This window comes from Megascapheus bottae, chromosome 7 (genome assembly GCF_031878675.1).
Source record: "Megascapheus bottae isolate mThoBot1 chromosome 7, mThoBot2.hap1, whole genome shotgun sequence".
In the NCBI taxonomy this organism is placed as follows: domain Eukaryota; kingdom Metazoa; phylum Chordata; class Mammalia; order Rodentia; family Geomyidae; genus Megascapheus; species Megascapheus bottae.
This window is the reverse complement of record NC_143515.1, coordinates 50152905-50176316: the sequence shown is the minus strand read 5'-3', so window position 1 is coordinate 50176316 and position 23412 is coordinate 50152905. Positions and strand designations below refer to the sequence as shown.

General features: G+C 35.3%; 1 protein-coding gene across 26 annotated transcripts in view; it reads right to left on the bottom strand.

Annotated features, from left to right (window-relative positions):
• Nrxn1 (neurexin 1) overlaps nucleotides 1-23412 on the bottom strand; it is a 997953-nt gene that overhangs the window by 47865 nt on the left and 926676 nt on the right. The window contains exon 1 of one of the 26 annotated variants that reach the window (XM_090336943.1): nucleotides 9914-10106. The exons of the other annotated variants lie outside the window; for them this stretch is intronic. Coding sequence (XP_090193069.1) covers nucleotides 9914-9946 — 33 coding nt within the window. The 5' untranslated portion in view covers nucleotides 9947-10106. Of the gene's footprint in view, nucleotides 1-9913; nucleotides 10107-23412 lie in introns of those variants that run through there. 26 annotated transcript variants of the gene reach the window in all.

The following is a 23412-nucleotide window of genomic DNA, read 5'->3' as shown; positions in this document are numbered from 1 at the left end:
AAGGGTCATAGTTGGTATTTTTTTAAATTTAGTTTTCCGTAAGTCTTCATCAGTAATGAGACATTTTCTCAGACCATATTTTTTTGTGGTGAAGGTCACTATTTCTTTCCGACTTCTACTTCTATTACAAGATCCAGCACATTTTACTTCTCTTAGAGGTCTAAATTGGTTTAGGTATGAAGGTCTCTAAGTCCAGAATTGGCCGCACTTTATAAAATACTTACTGATATAAAGTCTAAAAATATATCTGTAGATGCAGTATTCACCTGGGTAATTCTTTAGCACATTTATCACCTCATTTTACACCACAGGGTATTTATTAGGAAGAACATAAAGGGAATCAGAGTTTCTTGACACATGGTAACAAATATTTTTACTTACAATGAATAATTTAGCTCTGCTGGCATTCATCTTATAAAAATGGATTTGAAATAATTCCACTCTCCTAGCAGAGTGGGAACTTCAGATCACAAGAACAGGCAGTATACAGATCCATTCTATTGTTTTCATGAGATTTTGCTTGCTTTTTGTGAAGAATAAACAAAAAAAAATTCCTCATTTTTTGAAGAGGACAAAATGCTAATTCTTCCATAACCTTTTCCATGATAAGTTTCTGGAATTACAAATCACCAATTCTCTGAAAGGTATCGGGATTTTACTTAGAATACTAATCAGCCTGTGTGTTCTTCTTTAGGAGAATGAAAAGCAGTTTTCCCTCTACTTAAGACTAGACATGACTGAATTATATGTACACTACCAAAAAGAAAATTCTATAAAAGAATCCCCACACAGACTGGCTATGGTGATTCATGCTGGCAAGCCCACCTACTTGGGAAACTGAAGTAGGTGGATCTTCATCCAAAACTAGTCACAGGCAGAACTTCAAGATCTTATCTAAAAATGATCTAAAGCAAAAATGGTAGGGGGTAGCTTGAGCACAGAGCACTTACAAGGCTAACACACATACACAAAGCTAAGATGCAATGTTTCCCTCAAATTCAGCTAAGGTGACTTAAGAAGATGAAAGGTCTTGCTAAAGATCCATGCTTCCAAGACTGAGAGTAATCATGGAATCAATTTTCGGCAACAGCTACAATAAAAAAAAATGTTTAAAAAAATCACTTTTCAGGGTTGGAGACATGGTTCAGCAAGCAGAGTGTTAGTCAATTAGCTAAAGCACAAGATATCAATTGTAAGTTCCAGTTTCATAACAAGAACATGAAAAGCATTACATTTTACAATAGATTAACTAAATGTTAATTTCTTTAGCATCAGCATATGTACATGGTTTTTAGATGTTAAATATTCTGAAAAAATAGATGAAATAGAAACATGTTTGCAATTTTCTTGCAATCTAAAATTACTCCTAATAAAAAAAATCAATGATACAAAACAGTGAAGAGAAGAACAAATTCTGTGTATTACATATAAATTGGGGGGAAAACTATGATATTTATGAAAGTATTTTTATTTTTAAAAATTCTGATGTAGTTTTCAAGGAAGAGACATATAATAACCACAACCATAAAACATATCCTACAACTCCTTTCTTGTAATTATGATCAAAAACATACATTATCCCAGTTTGAATGCTGTATTATGAAAGTATTCTTCATTTTTAGGGTTGCACAGTGAATAAATAAATACTTTTCTAGTTCATGTTATCACGAGACTTCATCTCTTCCTAAGTGGTACAAAGACTTGATATATCCTTAAGGGAAATGTTATGTTGACCAGTTACTTGAAGTCAGTTTTGTCTTGTCATTGTATTAGTGGACCTCTATTTACAATGATACCATCTACTGCAATTGAAATCTTACTGGCTATGTGGAGAAACCAGTCAGAAATTTTATGAAGCTCTGTTGCCACAGTTGCCTTGTAAATCATTAACCATCAGTTTCTAGCTTGACAGTTGAATGAAGAAATCAAGAAGTTTTCAATCTGATATTTATCACAAAGTACATTTTAGTCAGTTCTCATCAATGGTCTATATGGTATCCAAGAATTATGTATTGTGTTTTAAACAGAATATTCTCTAAAGATACAACCTTGTTGATAATCATTTCAGCAATATAAATAAGTAGACCCTTTATCCAATTTTCATCACTTATTCAATATGGTTTCACCCAAGGCCAAGTACCTGCTAGTTGCTCAGAAACTCATATACTCATTCCTCTCTCCTCCAACAACAAAGAAAAGAAGGTACAATTAGACATACAGAGAACTTGCTAGTTACAATATAAACACACTCAATTACTCTACTCTACTGAGGTAGCATACTAATATTGAAGTGTCTAATTCACTACTGAAAATAATGTCACTGTTTTGAAGATATGGTAAATTTAAAGGCTAAGACAAGAGTTGCTCCATGCCAAATTTCTAGGATTCTATATGCATCCTTTAACCTATCAGTGAATAGCTTTATATATAGTGAGGCTTTACACAGAAACTTATTTCTACTGAACTCTGATTATCATCCATTATAATCTTAATGTATGTGTAATAAATAGGAAATCCCTCATATCTTGGTGTGCACCCAGAAACTGGTGCTTTCAATCTGTAATCCTAGTTATCTGAGAAGCTAATAATAGGAGAATCATTGTTTAAGGACAGTTTGGGCATATTCCCACAGGAATCTTTTTCCACCAAAAACTGCCTGCAGTGTTATGCACCTATCATCCCGGCTATGAAATAAGCCTAAAATAAGTAGATTATGCTCTAATCTATTACATCTGAGAAGTAAGACACAATTTCATAAAAATGAAGTATCATAAAAGACTACAGGATTGGCTCAGTGGTAAAGTGCCTGCCTAACAAGTGTAAGATGCTGGGTTTAAAAAAAATCTAATACCAGCCAGGCTTAATGGCTAACACTCATACTCTTAGCTACTCAGAAGGCTGAGTCACAGTTCAAAGCCAGCCTAGGCACTAAAAAGTTTGTGAGTCCCTTATCTCCAATTAACCACCAGAAAACTGGAAGTGGTGTGTGGCTCAAGTGGTAGAGTGTTACCCTTCAGCTGAAGAGCTCAGGGACAATGCCCAGGCTCCGAGTTCAAGACCCACAACTGACAAAACTGAAAACAAAACAAACAAACAAAAAACCCTAGTACCTCTACCACTATTCAAAAAATTATCTAGAGGAACAAGGCAAGAATCAGGAAAGAAACTACTTTCACAATAGCCTCAAAGAAAATAAAGTACCTAGGAATTAGCTTAACTAAGAATGTAAAGGAACTTTTTGATGAAAACTTTAAAACCCTAAAATAGGAAATTAAAGCAGAACTAAGGAAATGGAAAAACCTCCCATGCTCCTGGATTGGAAGAATCAACATTGTGATTGCCAAGAGCTATCTACAAATTCAATGCAATACCCATCAATATCCCGATGTCATTCTTTAAAGAAATAGAAGAGGCAATCCAAAATTTCATATGGAATAATAAAAGACCCCGTATAGCAAAAACACTTCTTAGCAGAAAGAACAGCGCTGGAGGAATTTCAATTCCAAACTTTAGACTCTATTACAGAGCTATAATTCTCAAAACATCTTGGTACTGGCACAGGAACAGGCCTGAAGACCAATGGAATAGAACTGAGGACCCAGATATTAAACCACAGACCTATGGCCACCTAATCTTTGACAAGGGAGCCAAAAAAATAGAATGGAAGAAAGACAGCCTCTTCAACAAGTTGTGCTGGCAGAACTGGTTAAGCACCTGCAGAAAACTCAAGTTGGATCCTTCTTTGACACCTTACACTAGAATTAACTCCAAATGGATCAAAGACCAGGAGGTAAAAGCTGACACACTGAAAACTTTACAGGAAGGAATAGGAGATACACTAGGCCTCCTTGGCACAGGTCAAAACTTTCTTAATAAGGACCAAGAATCACAACAAATCAGAGAAAGGCTGGATAAGTGGGACTGCATTAAACTGCAGAGCTTTTGTATGGCAAAGGACATAGCTAGTAAACTAATCAGAAAGCCTACAGAGTGGGAGAAGATCTTCACCAACCAAACAACGGACAAAGGCCTCATATCTAAAATATATCAACAACTCAAAAAATTGAACCACTCTAAAACTAACCTCCAAAGTAACAACCATCCCATTAAAAAATGGGCCAAAGACTTAAAGAGAGTCTTCTCTGAAGAAGAAACCAAAATGGCCTATAGACACATGAAGAAATGCTCAACATCTCTGGTCATAAATGAAATGCAAATCAAAACAACTCTAAGATTCCACCTCACTCCAGTTAGAATGGCCAGGATCAGGAAAACGAATAACAACAGATGCTGGAGGGGATGTGGCCAGGAGGGATCACTACTACACTGTTGGTGGGAGTGCAAACTCGTTCAACCACTATGGAAAGCAGTGTGGCAGTGCCTCAAAAGGCTAAACATAGAACTCCCCTATGACCCAGCAAGTCCACTACTTGGCATTTACCCAACCATCCAGAAACAAGGACATACTAAATCCACTAGCACAACAATGTTCATTGCAGCATTATTCACCATAGCAAAGATATGGAACCAACCTAGATGTCCCTAGTTGATGAGTGGATCAACAAGTTGTGGTATTTGTACACAATGGAATTCTATGCTGCTGTCAGAAAGAATGACATCGCCCCATTTGTTAAGAAATGGAAAGACTTAGAAAAAATCATATTAAGTGAAGTAAGCCAGACTCAAAGGAACTTAGGCTCAATGGTTTCCCACATTTGTCATAATCAGTAGAAACCTTGGGCTCTACTAGCAGAGATCTGCAATAGAGCAAAATCTTGGTACATAAGGCCATATAATGTGGAGCTAATTGAAAGGCCCTCCAGGATATTGAAACAAAAGCCATATAATGAATGATTGTTGTCCTTAATGTACTATGTTGTCTCTCATCTCTTTTGCTGTCCCTTGGTTATCTCATATTGGTATAGTATCTCACTTTGTTATCTGATATATTGAATTTATTTGTATTTGGATATTTGAAATTTGATAGGGAAGGGGGGAAAACCAAGGTGGTGGGGGGTGTGGGGGGGGGAAGGGAAATGGGTACCAAGACATGTGAAAGGGTATCAATGTATGTGAATTAATGCACCTTCTATCTGGCAAATATCATGTAACCCTTTTACTAATTACAATAAAAAAAAGCAAAAAAACAAACAAACAAAAAGTTATCTAGTGTGCTAATGGAAGGAGTTATAGCATGCAACTGGTAACAAATTACATCTAAGCCGATGGAAGTAAATAATCCATACAGTATATCTGGGTAGATTATTTACACCTGGGTAATTAGAATTTACTTCTGAGGAAATGTCTATCTATGAAAGTACAAACACAGAGCTAAAACAAATAGAAAAATGCAGGAAATTATTGGCCTGGGAACACAAAATAACAAATCTTTTGAAGTCATCAAGCTAGCTTTATTTTTTACATAAACATGCTTCATTCTATATCTATTTTAACTTCTATCTGCTATCTACAGTTTTGTGTATTTTTTTCATGATAAGAAAGCTTACTTTATGAGTGAGTGGTAGGCAGGCATATTTTACCCTTTTATTTTGTTGTGCTGGAGATCAAATCTAAGGCTGCATTCATGCTAAGGAAGTACAGTGCCATTGAGGTGCATTTCCAACTTTGAGTTAGTTTTTCTTCTCTGACTACACTTTACCAGAGTTTTCAGTTTGGGAGATTGTGAAGAAGTCAATAAGGCAAAGCTTAGGCATACCATTAAACTCTCACCTTAGCAATGAGTTTACTAGTAAATTTAGACTGTAAAAATATGGTCCGATTTTGATTTCAAAACCTTAAAATAAAGTGGAATCAAGATTGTGTTCAAAAAAAGAAGCAGAAGAGACAAGAATTGATGTGCTTGGGGAACTGATTTCTCTCTCTCTCTCTCTCTCTCTCTCTCTCTCTCTCTCTCTCTCTCTCTCTCTCTCACTTTTCTAAAATAATTTGGTTATTCCTACTACTACACATAGCTTTTGCCTTTTTAAACTAAGTGATACTTTAAAAATGGAGTCTTCATTTAAAATTTGCATTACATTATGGTTGTGGAGAAACCGTAGGAAGTGTATTGGAGTTTTTCATTTTTAAGAAAATCATGGTGGCTTTTTCTGAAAATGGAAAACATATGGAATGAATATCATTGTAATAAAAATCATTTGATTTTTTGGAGAGATATTTCTAAGATAGCTACTAATGTTTAATCAAGTGAATCCAAATGGAGCTGAAACTTTGAGAAGCAAAAGGAAATGTGTAGTGATAATCACACACAATTTATGATATAAAAATAGACAACATATTCTTGCTTATTCATATTGCTATTCTATTCTTCTTATACTCATTCTGCCTTGAATATTCTAGGAGATACTGTATATATCCATTGACTTATAATTATTTGTGACTTTCTCTAATTTTTCCACCTACTGCACATCACCTACTGCTTCCACAATCTGTGCTTAGTTATGTTCTCTGTGCCAGAGTGGCTGAAAGAGAGGAAGATCTTTACGATATTCAAATATAAACAGTCAAGCAACTGTAAATATGACAGCAGAGAGTGAAGTTAGCTGTTTTAAGTTAATATTAGTAACCTTAGTAGAAATCAAAGAAACTCAAAGGCTAAATTTACTCAATAATATATGAAGTAGAAGTTGGTGTCATTATATATTGCTGATTTAATACATGCCCTATGAATAATTTTGAGAGCAAGTATCATATCTTTTTTTCTCTATGTAGATGTTTGAGTCCATCTACCACAGATAAAACTGTAGAGGAATAAAACAACAAGATGATTCAGAGAATGAGTGGAAAAGGAGAAACCAAGTAAGTAAAGATACCATTCAGTGCCAGTATAATTGTAGATTTGATTATAGTATTCATTCTTGGATTTTGCAAGAACTCATAGTGCTGGGATTTGATAGCATAATATTGACACAGAAAAATCTTCCTCCTATTTCAAACAAATCCTTTACCAAACAGAGAGCGAGAGAGCGAGAGAGAGAGAGAGCGAGCGAGAGAGAGAGAGAGAGAGAGAGAGAGAGAGAGAGAGAGAGAGAGAGAGAGAGAGAGAGAGAGATGATGAGACAATGTCCTAAAGTCATATGCATTTTCCCATTTGAAAGCTAAAATGCATAAACGAAGAGGGCTTTTCCCATCAATTAGATGTCTGCCAACTGTACCCATCATACAGTTAATTGATTGCACTTGTAGCTTATAAATGCACCCAGATGCTGTGGGATGATCACATTTCATAAATTAGAGGGGCATATGGAAGGCACACAGACAGTAACATTTCATCGTAACTACCCAAAACATCTTTAATATGTAATGCTGCATCACTAATTATTTGGTAAATGTGCAAGCATTTCTCTGGTTAATGTCTTGCTGAGAAAAATTGCTTGGCAGTTGATTTCAAATGTTATTGTTACTATACCAAATACTGCTGCTGAATTTTTCTAGATTCTCTCTTTTTTGCCCATAACAGAATATGCCTCCTGGTTAATTAAATAATTGTGATTGTATATTCAATGAAAATATTCTACACATTGGATCATTTGGCTTAATGAGCAACAATCATCCTTCCAAAATAGAGAAATAACTATCTGCCCCAAATTCTCTCCTCAGACTTTCACTCTAGATATATTAGAGGATATTTTCCAATTTACTGATGAGGAAGACTCTTTCTATTAATTTGTAAGGAAAGTTCATAAAGGAAAATTGCTGTAGAATGACAAAGAATTGGATTTGTTCTTCAACTGAAGGGATATTAGAATAAGTGGTCCAAATATAGTTTGTATAATTTGCCTCAAGTTACCAAAGGTAAAAACGACTACTTGCCAAACTTAGATTCAAAAAGTAAATCAAAGAGATGTGCAATATGGAGAAAGTTCCTTTGGAGATTGAAAATCTTTGCCTGTTCAAGTTCCACCAACTAAATGATTAACGAGCCATCTATGAGTGACCCAGGAACCAAAATATGTACATTTTAAACATTTTAAAATCTGTGATTTCCAGTGCATTTGGGCACATTGGTTATGGTCAAATTCATTTGTATTCAGAATTAGTTTCTTTGTCTGTGTTCAAGTCAAAATTTGAAAAATTAGAGAATTCAGAAGAAAATTACTATTGTTATTATTCTTTTTATCTCTAACATTTGGAGGGAAAGCTTGTGGCAAGTTCACTGGGATTGAGGCATGGAAGAAGCCTAAATGGAAGACTAAGAAGTTAATTCCATTACAGAAGTTAAATGAACATTTCGGGCTTCATGATGAAATCTATGAATGCTCAAACAAAAAAAAATCAACTATTATTCTAGAAATGAACATTTACTTCAGACCTGGAAGTAATGGTAGCTAGTTATTATAGCTTCTCAATATTTTCAGAAGTAAAATCTTAGAGAAAAATATGCTAGACACTGTTGGATGCTTCATACACTAGGCCTGGTAAACAAATTCAGTAAAGTGCCTTACTTATATTTAGATGCCACCAACTCAAAAAATAGAACAGGTTGATTTTAACTTTACTCTGACTTTTTCTGATAGTGGCAAAAAAGGCCAAAGGTTCTATTTAAACAACAACACACATATACACAAACCCCAACACATCATTTATAAAATCTGGCAATGCAGCTTCTCCTGGTGGGATTTCTTCTCTCATCTATGAAACCGGGGTTATTTAATTGAACATAGCTTCCTACATAGGCATGCCATTCTATGTCATGATTCTTAAAGGGATATGCAATCAGAGGTTGCCTTGCAAAGACAAGCCAGGCTACCTTCAGGATGTAGCACACACTCTGCTTGCTCCCCCAGCCCCCGCCCTTTTACTAATATACAGTCCCTTCTGTCTTCCATCTGCTCCACCCCCACCTATTGTTCCACTCCCTGCTTGCATGCCAGTCCCATCTGGTCCCCACTCTGGCTTCTGCTAGCTCCATTTCCCAGGGGCCTAGGGAATGTTTGAATGTCAAGGCATTTTTGCTGTTCACAAGAATAAAGACTAGCTACGAGGATGGCACACGATTCCTCCACAAAATTTACACACCATACACATGCACAACAATCTCTCAAATGTATAGACAGCCGTTCCCAGAATTGGGTCCTGGGTTCAAACATTTCTAAAAGATAATATAATTAATTCTCTCTTTCATGTGAGAAACAATTTCTAAAGATGGAAATCTCACTGCCTTTGAAATAAACAGATTTGACACCCATTGTCAAAGCAGAATTATTGGATATAATTACTACTCCAGTCTTAACAGCACAACATATCTCCAGTAGTTAATCAAGTTTAGCCATTGATTAGTAATACATTCTTTTTTGTTTTCCCAAACATGCATTTAATTCGGACATTTACAAATTCTCAACAACAAAAAATCCCACTCTGCCGCAAAAGCATGTCTGGTCAGAATCAAATCATATTTAAGCAACATATTGACTAGGTCATTAACAAAATGAAGCAGTCCGGCAAGTACTCAAAGCCATTTTTATTCATGCTTTTACATGGCCGAAGTTAAATATGTCACCACATATAGACATACATACACACACACACACATACACACATTTCAGGGTTTCCTCCCCTTCCCCACAACAAGCATGCTGATAAACCTCTGAAGCGCACACACAAAAAAAGCGGCAGACAAAACTAGAAGCAACCATGCTCAGGGTTTAAGGACATTTAAAAAATTTTAAAACAATCCTTTTACATTTCATAAGACAGCGTGCATAAATCAGACATGCAATCTCCCACAAGAAAGAACTCTCATATAAATATCTTTAAAATTAGTTCATCCAAATGAAGTTTGTTCGTATTTTTTTCCATTCCTCTGATTATTTTAAAGCTTCTGATATCTTAAACCCTGCATGCTGCAGATAGATGTAAGCTGTGCTGAGCAGCGGCTGTGAGTAGAAGAAGCTACCTGCAAGTTTTCACAGTGCCATCTCATATCCATGTCTGTCTGGCTACCCTGCGTGCTTAGAGCTTTTTTCTTAATTCTTAATGGAAATCCTAGGAAATTTAGTCCATCCTCTGAAATCAATACTGGTGACAGGAGAGCTCCCTGACTCAGTGGGAGATCAAGATGATAAATTGCCTGCGCATCAGCCTGGCCTATCAGTGCCCTGCACACAGATGGGCGAGAAAAGACACAGAAAATGTTCCATCCGTCACGTGCCACCCAGGAGCCAATGGCTGACGCGCTACTGCAGGAAGGGATGCTGCAGTTCCTTCTGCAGTTGACTGGGCTGTTGGTACACAGCCCAGCCCACTCCCGATCAGACAGTCAGACCCCAGCAAGAGGCTGTGTTACATTTGCCCCTCCCCCTCTGGAGTGGGTCCCCACATAGGAGGCACAGATCTCACTTTAGCTCCTGGACTCAAATAAAGAACTATTATTATTCATGCACAGGGAATTTTTTCTGTATATTACTTTCTAATCCACATGGTCACCAAAGAGAAAGGAAACTATTTTTTTTTTTAAAGATACCCTAGTTCTTAAACTCATTTGCTTCTCTTCAGATGATTATCATGTGTTTGCTTGCTATTAAACTGGAAGCCTTACACTGTGCAATCAGCATGCAACCTTCCTACTGGAATGTCCTCAAAGCTTTATAATTGTAATTATAATTTTATTTCCACATATTTTTTGGATTGCCACGTTCATATAATGAGTATTTTTATGAGATGGTTCTACACAGGCAATTATGCAACATTAAGACATGCATTATGCCTTTCATGCCAGTAAAAACTGTTTCTCTTTAAAAATGATTCAGATCCCAATAAATGTGCCTTTTGATCAATTATTAGAAATAAAAACAAACAATAAGATGCATGTTGCTTCCCAAATCCCAAAGAATAGAAGGGAAACATTGTCTTATGCAGTGTGGAAATATATATTTTGTGTCTTACATCTGGAATTTTCAATAATTCTTTGGTAAGCAAGCATTACCCATCTGGAGTACAATATGTGCATACATCTCCAAATGTATGTTTTAATAGATAATGTATTATAGTTACCTGGAATAGCTTTTTAAGGTAATTGAGTGATTATATGTACAGTCTAACAGGGTATTGTAAGCAATGAGACCTTGGCATTTACAAATGACAGTATCATGATGCATTTGCTGAAAAGAAACATTGAAAGGGCTGCAGGGATAACATTTACATAAGACTGAGTACCCTGGGGATTTTCTTTCATTGCTTTTCATTGCCCAGTTTTAATGATATTCATGCACTTACAAGGATTAATTCCTTGAAATATCTTTTAGAGTCAGTCACCAACACTGCTTAAAAAAAACGAAGCTGAGAATATATACTAACAGAATTCTATCATAAGTAAATTAGAACTGAGCTTTAGAATTCTGAAATCCCAAAGCTTATCTTTTGATTACTATTTTAAACACATTCCTCAAAAATTAATTCTTTTCAAGACTTTAAAAACTTACTTCTCTCTCTTATGTTCAGGTTAGCTATCATAAAATCATATAATATTTTCAAGTTCTTTGAAATTTATATTATCTTGTACTCAGCTTATTTACTGGCCTATTTATTGAATAATAGAATAGTCTTTGACAATTGACTTTTATTTTTTTAAAAGAAAATGCATAGTACTTCTCATAATCAAATATATAAGTAATCAAAATATATTGTCATCATAAACTGCTTTGTTAAGTGGTAACTCCTTTATACAACTTCTTAAAGATAATAATAAAAATAGGGATATATTTTTAAATAAAAAAGATAGCAATGATAATAGGACTATTAAAGCAGTGAATAACTCTTCTTTTTTATTGCACAGGAACAGCCCCAAACTAGAAACCTTCTAGTCATTATTAATGAATTGATCATATTAATTATGGCATAAGCTTGTACTTGAAATACACTGCAGAGGAAATTTCTATAGGAACATAAAATATGTGTTTCAAGTTTAAGGTATATAGTTTTACCAGATACTATTTTGTGCATTTTCAAGTATATGTATTTAAAAATAATTCATTAAATTAATAATAGCATTTAAGTTTACTTAGGTTAAGAGAAATATTGCTGGTAGAGTTTTAGGGAAAATATTGGAGGTAAAGGAGAGATAGGAGAGAAGAATGGCTTGGTTTTCTTTATTCAGACTAAAATGGTTGGTAAGAGCAAGTACAGAAGTGGTAGATAAGGATTCTGAAAGTCTCAGCTAAATAACTCCATCTCCCATTCCAACTCCAGTTTGCTCATCTCACTGCAAACAATCGTACAACCTTACGTGTATAAAGATCTTTATAACTTAAACTGATGATGCACCTCTTTCTTTTTTTCTGATTTTTAAAAGTAGGAATATGAAAGCCTGAGAAGTAAATGATTTGTCTGTTTGCCCAGACTTAGGGAAATTAACTCTCCTAGTTTTCTGGATGCAATTAGCAAGGAATAAAGACATACTGAACTCTTAGGATATGGCTTTATGGCAGTTTCAGAAACAAGAAACTATGAGTCTCTTTCCCCTTCTTCCTTTTGTCTTTAGCCAATAATGTTTTAGAGATAAAGAAAAGCACATATATCCAATTATTTTCTGTTCCCTATAACATCCAAAACAAAACATCTTGTTATGGATTCTAATAAGCAATTATTGTTTGAATTTCTGCAATTTTAAGAGGTAAAAACTAAAAAGAGAACTTGAAGTAGCTCAATTAACTCACAGTCTAATAATTTCTAGTGAGTAATTTTATTTCTGTAATGAATGACTATAAATCAGATATTTAGAGTGGCAATTCTCCCTCTCTGCACACACATCATAGGACATTAGACAGTGTCTGGAGCCATTTGTGGTTGTTACTATGTGGGCTGTACTGACATCTAGTAAGAAGTGGCCAAAAATTCTACTAATCACCTTATAATACATGTCTGGTCCAAAATAGCAATAATACTGAGCTGAGAAAGCTCTGCTCTAAGCACTGAGCTTCTACTTTATTTACAAAAAAGGCTTTAAAATACATACCATATTATCAAATGATAAGAAAATCAATAAAGATGTAAAAGGGACTGGACTACCGGCCAAGCACAAGCTCATTTTGAAGTTACAAAGTTATGAAAAAAAACCACAAATGAACATGAAGAGGCAAGAAGACACTGTAAATAAAGTAGAAGCAAAAGGTAGAAAGATGAAGGACATCATCCCATTTGTAAGGAAAAGGAAAAGCTTAGGAAAAAACTTAAGTGAAGTAAGCAGATCCAAAGAAACATACACTCCATGGTTTCCCTCATTTGTAATAATTAGTATATGTCTAAGGGAATTCTATCAGAGGATCACAATAGCTCAATAGCTATTTACATTTGACCATTTAAGATGATGCTGTGTGGTTATTGTTTTTAATGTACCATTCGGTTATTTCTTTCTTCTGTCATTTTTCCCCCTATGGTTTATCTCCAGTTGTCACTGTATCTGATTTTGATAGTTGGTGCTTTGTATTATTTGAATTAAAGAAAGGAAAATGAACAACAAAATGGAGAGATGAAAGACAAAGGATAAACCAAGGCAACAGCAATACTCTCAAGACAATATGTTGGAAATGAACTTTACAACTTAGGCGTGTGAGGGGAGGGAAAGTGGGAAAAATTGAGGGAACGGTAAAAATGTTGGAAAGGAAATGTACTCACTACCTTACATGTGTAACTGTATATCACCTTGAGAATAAAATTAACTGTAAAAACAAGAAGAAGAAAAAGAAGAGAGGATTGGTGCCAGTGACTCAGGCTTATAAACCTAGCTACTCAGAAGGTTGTGATCTAAGGATTGCAGCTTGAAGCCAGTCCAGAAGAGAAAATCCATGATCCTTGTCTCCAATTAAGCAAACTTGCTCACCCTTTCCAACTCTTACACTTCCCCCACCATGCCCAAAGTGAAGCAAAACAAAAAGACAGAACAAGGAAAACACTACAAGTGGAGCTGTGGCTCAAGTGGTAGAGCACTACCCTCAAGCAAAAAAAAGATCAGCCCTCAGTTCAAGATCCAGTACCAGTGCAAAGAAAAGAAGGAGGAAGACGAGTTGAGGAGGAGAAGAAAGAGGAGGAGGAGGAAGAGGAGGAGGAGGAAAAGAAAGTGGTAGAGTGACATTCTTCAAATGTAACAGGTCAAACAGTTTGATCCTCCCATAAGAATTCAATGTATATTCTACAAAATTTAAAAAAAAAAAAGTGAGGGAAGGGGTGGGTAGGAAAGGGGGAGAATATGTTGAAATGGCCACTGTAAAAGATGCATTGTATTCATAAGCTGCTTTATAAAATGGCAACTCCGTGGTAGAACTACTCAAATAATATTTTTTAAAGATACAGCTCTCATCAAAATTAACAACACAAAGTGAAGCACCAGGGGTATTTCTTTCCTATACTCATTGCTACTCAAGTGGCTAAGATCTGAGGGTTGTGGTTCATAGCTAGGCCTATGAAATTCTTACTTCAATTTAAGGCTAATAAACAAGATGACTGGGAGGAGGTAGGGGATGGAAATGGTGACAAAAACATGAGAAGGAAGAGGTGTCAATGTGTGGGAAGTAATGCACCTACTACCTGATGAATATAACTGTAACCCCTCTATACATTATACCCCCCAAAAATAAAGACCAATAAGTCAGAAATGGATTGTGAGTTCAAGTGATAGAATGTTAGCTTTGAGTGAAAAAGCTAAGAGACATATCCCAAGCATTGAGTTCAAGCCCCAGTACTAGAACACACACACACACACACACACACACACACACACACACACACACACACACAGAAACCATCAAACTATAACTGAAAAATAATTAAAGCAAAAAAGAGGCCTGCATGTGTGGTCAAACGGTTATCATGCCTGCCCAGTAAGCCTCAAGCCCTGAGATCTAACCCAATACTTCCTCTTCCTTCGCAAATAATAAGAATTAGTAACATTTAGAGAAGGGAGTCAGAAAAAGAATGGCATTGAAAGTGTTCATTATCTGGGAAAGATATGTTTCAAGAAGTTATAAAATAAAAGAGAAGTTTTGAATAATATCTTCTGTTCAGGACAGTTTGAGTTGCTGCTGAATATCTTCTGAAGGCAAATTCTCCTCTGTTTGCGGGAGTTAGGATGAATGGAAAAGTAGGATCATGGTAAGTTCCATCTGAGAGAGAAAAATCTTATAGGGAGATGTTCTGGAACATTATTCATATTTTTTAAGAGCTAAGGAAAATAGAACTGGTGGAAAAAATTGTCTGATTTCATTTTTACTAATTTTGCTACCACTTCATCTGCAATGGCGGCATTAGTTAGGCTATGGAGGGTTTCCAAACGCTTATTAACTACTATTTTGTACCTGCAAACACAGTAAAATTCTGCATTGTCTCCTGGGGCTTTTTGGTCCCTAATCTTATTTCTACTTAAAAAAAAAAATCATTGATGGGCCTGGAATTTGGTCTAGTGGTAGATTGCTTGCCTAGCATTCACAAAGACCCAGGTTCAATTCATTGCTACCACAAACATTATAAGCTGGAAGTGGGGCGGTGGCTCAAGTGGTAGAGCTCTAGCCTTGAGAAAACCCAAGGACAGCATTCAGGCCCTGAGTGCAAACCCCCAGGACTGGCAAAAAATAAAAATAAAAATAAATTATTGATTACTTTTGTAGGGTCTCATATATTTTGAAAGACAAGCATAAACAAACATATCATGTTCTCTTATGATCTACTGACTAGCATTGAACCTTGAAAACTGTAATAGTTTAAAAATAAATACATTGAGACTTAGATAGATAAAAGCATCTTTATTCATAAACTAGCAAGTGTCAGCCTACTAATTATGTATCAAATACACTTCTTAAATCTAAACTCTTTCTAGAGAATGATTTTTCTCAATGTATATTAAAAGCCAATAAGAATCTTGACTCTCCGTTTTTCTGGAGATTGAATCTCTCCTTGTGTGACTTAGATCCCAAAAGTCTGCACTGTCAATAAGCATTCTATCGTTGTACCCTAACATGAATTTCAAATTCAGAATTCTCCTTCAGAAAAAGCTATGGCAACAGAATGTTTAATCAAATCAAAATGGAAAGAATGTTTTCACAATGAAATTTTATGAATTTTCTTAGACTGGCCTCTTACACCTTTAGAAAAAGGTAAGCTTTCCTTTACAAGAATATTTCCTTGATGCCAGGTCAAACACGCTTCAGTTGATTGACCATTTATCCATAAATCTTCCCAAAAAGAAATCCTATTTCATGGGCAAAAAAAATGTTTTACAGAAGAGAATGAACAATACACATACACAGATTTCCTGTCATGTTTTTCTCTTAGCTGTGTCTAGGTCAGAGCAAAGAGTGACAAAGGTTAATTCTGCTAAACATGTGCTTTCAGAAAATCCTCTTCAGGATTCACACAGCTAATCCCCAATTCATGTTTTATATGTTCAGAGCGATTTGGAATAGCACATGTTTCTCTTACTTTGACAGCAAACTGACTCATAGTTCACTCTGATCCAACCTCATAACTTGAAGTTTAAATTTAAGTCTTTCAGGTTTTTTTTTCAGGATATAGGGAGTAGGATTGCCTTTTTCTATAAGACAATGCCTTCCATTTGGGTAAATTTATACGAAATTAAGAAATATGTAGGGATGATGTGATGGATGGGTTATGCAAAAATTTCCTAGAATAGGCTGTATTTAAGATGGAACTTGAAAGATGGAATATACCTATAATACCAGCACAGGAACATTGAGAAATTGAGACAAATTTGAAATATTTGATGACTGTCTCAAAAAAGCATAGAGCTCTAAAATGTTATTTCTCAAAAATAGTTTGTAAATAAAATCCTCTATGTTTTCAGCTAGAGGGCCTAGCTCTACAGCTCACACATATATATTTATTTACTGTAGACTCAGGAAGTACTGTTAGTAAGTAATAGGACAAAATAATGGATAATTTTTAAAAAGGGTAATTTTACTTAATAAGTCTACCACCTTTGAAACAATTTGAGAGTTTTGATTTTAGATTCCTCTCCACTTTATCTTTACATGAATTAATTTTAGTTTTAATATGGTTTGGTTCTACTTTATGAGTTTGTATAATAGTTTAACCAATTGTTCTCTTTTTATGTATGTGTGGTACTGGAGACTGAATTCAAGGCTTACCACTTCAGCCACACCTGCAAATCTATATTTCTCATTTTGATTTAGAATATTCATCATTGTTCTAATAGAAATAGAGATCAGTCAAAATGACCTATTGCAATTTACCTGCTGTGCAAATGTTAGATGGTAAACATTTCAGTTTTGTATCTTAGCTATTATAAATGACACTTGTCTCCTTTTTCATTATTTTTCATACTATCAACTCCCATGAGTGGGATTACTGGGCTAAAGATGTATGTTGCTTTTATAGATCTTGAAGCAATCCGCCAAAGTACTTTTCAAAAAGACTTGCTCTAATTTTCGCATTGTCTCCAAGTAGGCTCTGTTCTATTATATCTTCATTGGTGTGAACATGTTGTCTTTTCTATCTGGGGATACCCTTTTCCCATTTAAGAAAGAATTCTGGTACACTCCTACACATGGTTATGCCAACCTCAAATGCTATTCTTTCCCACAGCTTTCCAAAATTCGGAGACAGTCATTACTTTTAAATTATGTTCCTACACATCAACCTAATACTTATCAAATAATTCTGGGTTTCTTGTAGTTTGAGTATGAGTTATTACTTCTTCCTAGATAATCAGCAACTCAAGGAGTACACACCTGTCCATTTTCTTTTTTGGAAGCTCAATCTGAAGCATGTGGCACTAGACATTCAATAAAAGTATGTTAAACAACGAAAAATGAAACTCCTATATCAACGTGATGCTGAACTCCAAGCCAATGGTTATATATTTGGGTAAAAATGCTTTCTTTCCCTAACTCCATTATAGGCCGCCTTCTCTTAGAACATTTATATTTTATAGGCCTTTAAAGATAGTGATATATTTTTTGTATCTCTATATTTTATAGATCTATATTTTTATATATTTTCACTGACGTATTTGTTGGCTTACGTGGCACAATTTTTGGACACGCTGAGATTCAGATCTCTGAACATTGGAGGTAATGCATTCTAGATATGCTAGATTTAGAAAAAAATGTCTCCTTCTAGTTCAAAAGACAGCAGCCTTTAGGAGCCTAGAGTGTGGACTAGTGGTAGAGTGATTGCCTAGCATGCCTGAAGCCCTGGGTTTGATTTCTCAGAACCACATATACAGAAAAAGTTGGAAGCGGTTCTGTGGTTCAAGTGGTAGAGCGCTAGCCTTGAGAAAGCTCAAGGACAGTTCGCAGGTCCTGAGCTCAAGCCCCAAGACTGGTCCAAAAAAAGAGAGAAAGCAGTCTTTAGAAATTAAATGTTCAGGTTGGAAGACAGGATTAGAAGCCACCTGTAAAGTATGTTACATCACTATTAAGAGACTTACAATGTGAAAATAACTGTGAATAAAAACATGGGGTCAGGGCCAGGAACTTGGCCTAGTGGTTAAAGTGCTTGCCTAGCAAGCACGAAGACCCGGGTTCGATTCCTTGGTACCACATATATAGAAAAAGCTGGAAGTGGTGCTGAGGCTCAAGTGGTAGAGCTCTAGCCTTGAGAAAGTCCAAGGATAGTGCTTAGGCCCTGAGCTCAAGCCCAGGACTGGCAAAAAAAAACAAAAAACAAAAAACATGGGGTCAATAATACAGATTCCTCTATTTTATAGTATCCAAATGCAATTTAACCTGTACTATTTAGATTTGTTCTAGCAAGTGGAAAATTGAAGCAGACTACACATATCCTAGACATAACCTAGGTTGCAGTTCAATCCTTTTTCTGTCCAAATCACTAGCCCTGTCTGTCTGAAGTTCATTTGTTAAATAACATTGAGAAAGCTAGTCTGTAAACACTTTGTGTTAGACTGGTGTTTTCATATCATCCACACAAAGGGAAAATTTTGCTAAAACTGCATCCTTATGAATAATGCAATACGGGAAACAGTATCTGAGCATTGTTTCCGAAGCCATTGGCAGTTGGATTGGGGCTGCCTTCCAGAACAGCAGTTTCTAGAACTTTCTCCTAGGAGGAACCTCTAATTAGGAATCCATTCATTTAGTTATTCAGTCACTCTGCTAATACAAATAATAAGGGACAAAGGACTGTGGGAAATACTCAAAAGTATGGGATGAAGATTTGTTCTCCAATCAACACAATGTGTGCATAGACAAACATGTGATACATGATAAACTATATCAGTTACTAAGTACTGTGACAATTCAGAGAAAGGTGACTCTTAGCCTCTTACATTGCATTGAGTTCCAGATGTACACATCAAGAATATGATGAGTACTTGCGGATTGTTGTTTCTCACTTTGTGTCTTTATGTGTTGCTGTGTTATGTTCTGTAAAATGCAAGGACGAATTCATTTTGCCATCAAATATGAGCAATATTTGGTTAGAAGAAAGAGAGCCACATAGTGAGTAGATCATTAGTAATGAAATTAGATCATTTTGGCCCCATGACAGAAGCCTAGAGCTTACGTCAGCCACTTAGCCCAACCTTTCTCACTTACAGCTGAATTAGCCATGGAAGGACAAAGTATCTCCCTAAACATTTCCATCAGATGCATGAATAAAACAACATATTAACAGCAGACCAATTTTATACATATTTACATACTCGAGGCTCCATAAAGTAGTAGCACATTATTAACCATTATTATAAAGAAGTAGTGCTTAAGTATTGACTAAACTCCCAAATGATTCTATGTAATTTATATTTTACAGGGCTCACGCCTGTGGAAGCAGTTAATGTCCCAAATTTAATGAAAATTACAGGCTTTAGCTTGGAAACTACAGATCTTAGAAGTTCCCCCCCCACCCCTTACAAGAAAAGTACAGGTCTATTCAATCCCTGGGAAAGATGCTACATCATATCAAGCAATGTACTGGATTCTGTCTGTACTCTGGAAAATGCCAGATTTTACTTCAGCTGTCATTTGTATGTGAACTCTAATTAGATCAATAATACACAATGAGGTGTGTATTGAAGTAAGTCATTTCTATAAATGCTACATAAATCTCTTGAGAGATTACCAATGTTACTTCCACCTTGACATGTAGGATTTACTACTAGGCATAATCCTAGCAGGTTTACTATAATCTTGTCAATTTGTTATTATAAAAGCAAGTCAGAGTGACTTTATCATAGTTATAATCCTGTATTCACACTGTTGCTTAAAACAAAAAAAATTAATTTGTTCACTTTAATGGTCAGTCACTGTTGGTAATACATAAATTGTAACACACCTCACACCATTGAGACATATCTATGATTAACAAATGATGATAGAGAAGCACTTTACAGAATAAGGAAATATGCTGGATTTAGGAAATAATCAAAAGTTCATCTACTTTGTGAAGATGTATTATATTTCAGCAATCACTTTCAGTAAGAAAGAAGAAAAACATCTAGTATCTTATAATGTACATAAAGGTAGGAGGATTTCAAATTTAAAGACATCCTTAGCAAAGGTAAGGATGAAAACTCCATCTCAAAACCAGAATGCCAGCTGAACAAGGGTGGCTCATACCTATATCTAGCTTTTCAGGATATCTGAAGATGGTGGTTAGAAACCAGCCAAGCAGGAAAGTCTGTGAGACATCCAGAATAGGAGCTGTGGATCTAGTGGTAGTGTAGTGTTAATCTTGAGCAAAAGAAGCTCAGGGACAATACCAGTTACATTCAAGCTCCAGGATCAGTACCACACATGTGTATGTGCACAAACACACACACACACACACACACACACACACACACACACACACAATGCATACAATGCCTACAATACATACAAATGATAAGTCAATTGCCTTGCATGCTCTAGGGCCTGGGTTCATTGCCAATAGATGGGGGAGATCAAATTACAAGAATGTGTAATTAATTATGTATTACTTGGAACTAAATGGAGGTATAAATTGCCTTGTATCCCAGAAAACACAGAGCACTCTCTTTACCATAACTGAACCAGCACTTTTTTACAGCAGAGATGTTCAAATGCTTTGGTCTTTGACCTCATATTTAACGCTTAAAAATTATAGATAGCTCCAAAGATATTCTGCATACATATAGCTACATTTGCGTATATATGGCTATTTACACTATTAAAATATATTAATGCATTTAGAAATAAACCCAATGTTAGCATTATAAAAGCTTTTAAATTACTATATTGTTTTTAAAATGATTTTTTGAAGGAATAGCATTGTTTTGTCATGTTTATTAAATGTTTTGTTTAATAAAAGACACTTGTGTGCTTCTGCTTTCTACATTCAGTCTCCTCCAACAAGGACTCTGAAAACTTCTGTATCCTCATGAAAGAAGAAGAATAAAAGGGAAAGTAAAATTTAGTGTTTTTATTTTATAAATTAACTTTATTTGGAAGGTCACATCTGCCTCTGTGGAGGGCCTCCTCAGCAGACTTCCTGGATCATGCTTTGAAAATGACTTTTAATTCTTTAGTAAAATTTTGAGACTAGATTCATGTTTACTTTGGGCATAAATAAGGGTGCTATTTCTTTATCTGAAAGCTTCTTAGTGTCGAAGACCATGTTCCGGACATCTTAAATAATCATCTATAGGATGGGTAGATCTAGTTGGAATAATGATATATATGCATATCTTATCAATGTTAATTCACTCTCTCTGGCACCTAATGGCCTGTATCCTTTAAAATATGTGACATATAAAACGTATACAAGTTTCTCAAATTTTAAATCTGTTACATCTACATTCTATCTAGAGAAAAGGAAAAGCTAGCTTTTCTCTTGAATAAATTCCAGTTAATCCAGTTTTATTTGGAATTTTTCTAAATAAAAGAAAATTGGTTTCCTAGGAAGCAACTAAGACATTTGGAAGACACTTACAAGAACAGAAGCTAGAATTCCTGGGAAGTTATTATTAAATTTATTTTAATTTCCATAAAATTTACCCTGACATATCAAGCCAAGCACATTTTCAGGTACAATCAATATGTGTACTTAGTTGTAATTTCACAATTACAAAATATTGAAAGCTAATAACATGGAAAGAAATGTCAGGCAGAATTGATTACAAGCTGCAGTTTCACACTCCATGAACAGAAAGGAAAAAAGGAACCAGTATTATAACTTTTTTGTCCTCTAAGAAACACACACATAGTAACTTAGAAATCAGATAGTTATATACTCATCCCTGCTGAATTCTTGCAAATGGATGGTTGGGAAAATACTTATTTAAGAAGTGAATTGGTCCTTCTAAATGAAAGGCCTTATTACATAATAAACTCTTTGACTCCTAAAAATGGTTCCATTATCTTGGCAGCTGATAAACCCACAGAGAAAGACATAAATGTCTACTCTTTCCTTGATCATCAGATAACTGTTTTGATTATTTTGTCAGAAAAAATAGTATGGGCTGAATAAAAGGCTCTACCCAGATAGAAATCAAAGTATCTAGCTGTTAGGTCATGCATCTGAGTTGGCTCTTCCTTGGTCATGAGTCCTAGGAAAGCTGACATGTTGGCTATCTTTTGCTGGCAGAAGGACATATACCTACATTCATGACTGAATCACAAAGCACAGAGCCTAATGGCTTAGTACCTTAGAATCCAAAGTTCCCTTGGATATTTCATCCTAACCTAATTTTGTTCTTGAACCATTTAGGCAGCAGAAATCAAGCCCTGAAGCTTGAGTGCCTACTTATAAACATTTGTGATCTATCAGGTTGTCTTTGTGCAAGGAAATTTGGGAAGCTGGAGATGACAAGAGATTTATGGATAAGGAATATTTGAAGTGAAGTGTTTATGTATCATTAATTCTTATCATGAACAAATGTAAGTTAATGAAAGTATCTTGTAACAACAAGGTGAACAAGAAGTCTGAACTAAAGTGAGAATACTGCATTAAATTAAAAATTAATTTTAAAACCAGATTTATTATCACTTGAGAATTCAACTCAAGAGAAGTCAGGCAGGAAGTCTTGCTATCTGGTTACCTGTATTTTGCAGATATGCTGTGAAATATTTTCCAGTAGAATAAGGCAGTTAGATTCTAGATTGTTTAGAATTTTAAGTAACTGTAATTGTAAGCTGTTTTTACTTCATCAATGCTAAACCTATTGAATTCTTAATAACCAGGTAAATAGCTTTTAATTGCACTTCACAAAACTGTTTGCCACTGGCCTATGAAAAGCAAACAAAGAACTTATGTTTCTGGTTTAGGTTGTGATGAATCAGGCAGAACTTTCTGCTATTTGGGAAAAGACATGCTTGAAATTTTTTTTGCTCTACTGCTTATTGAATTTCCACATAAAAAGATCAAAGAAGTCATTCAATAAAATGTCTTGGCTCTGCTGAATGACAGGCCTACTTAAGACTTAGCACATACTTAATGAACAAGGCAAAA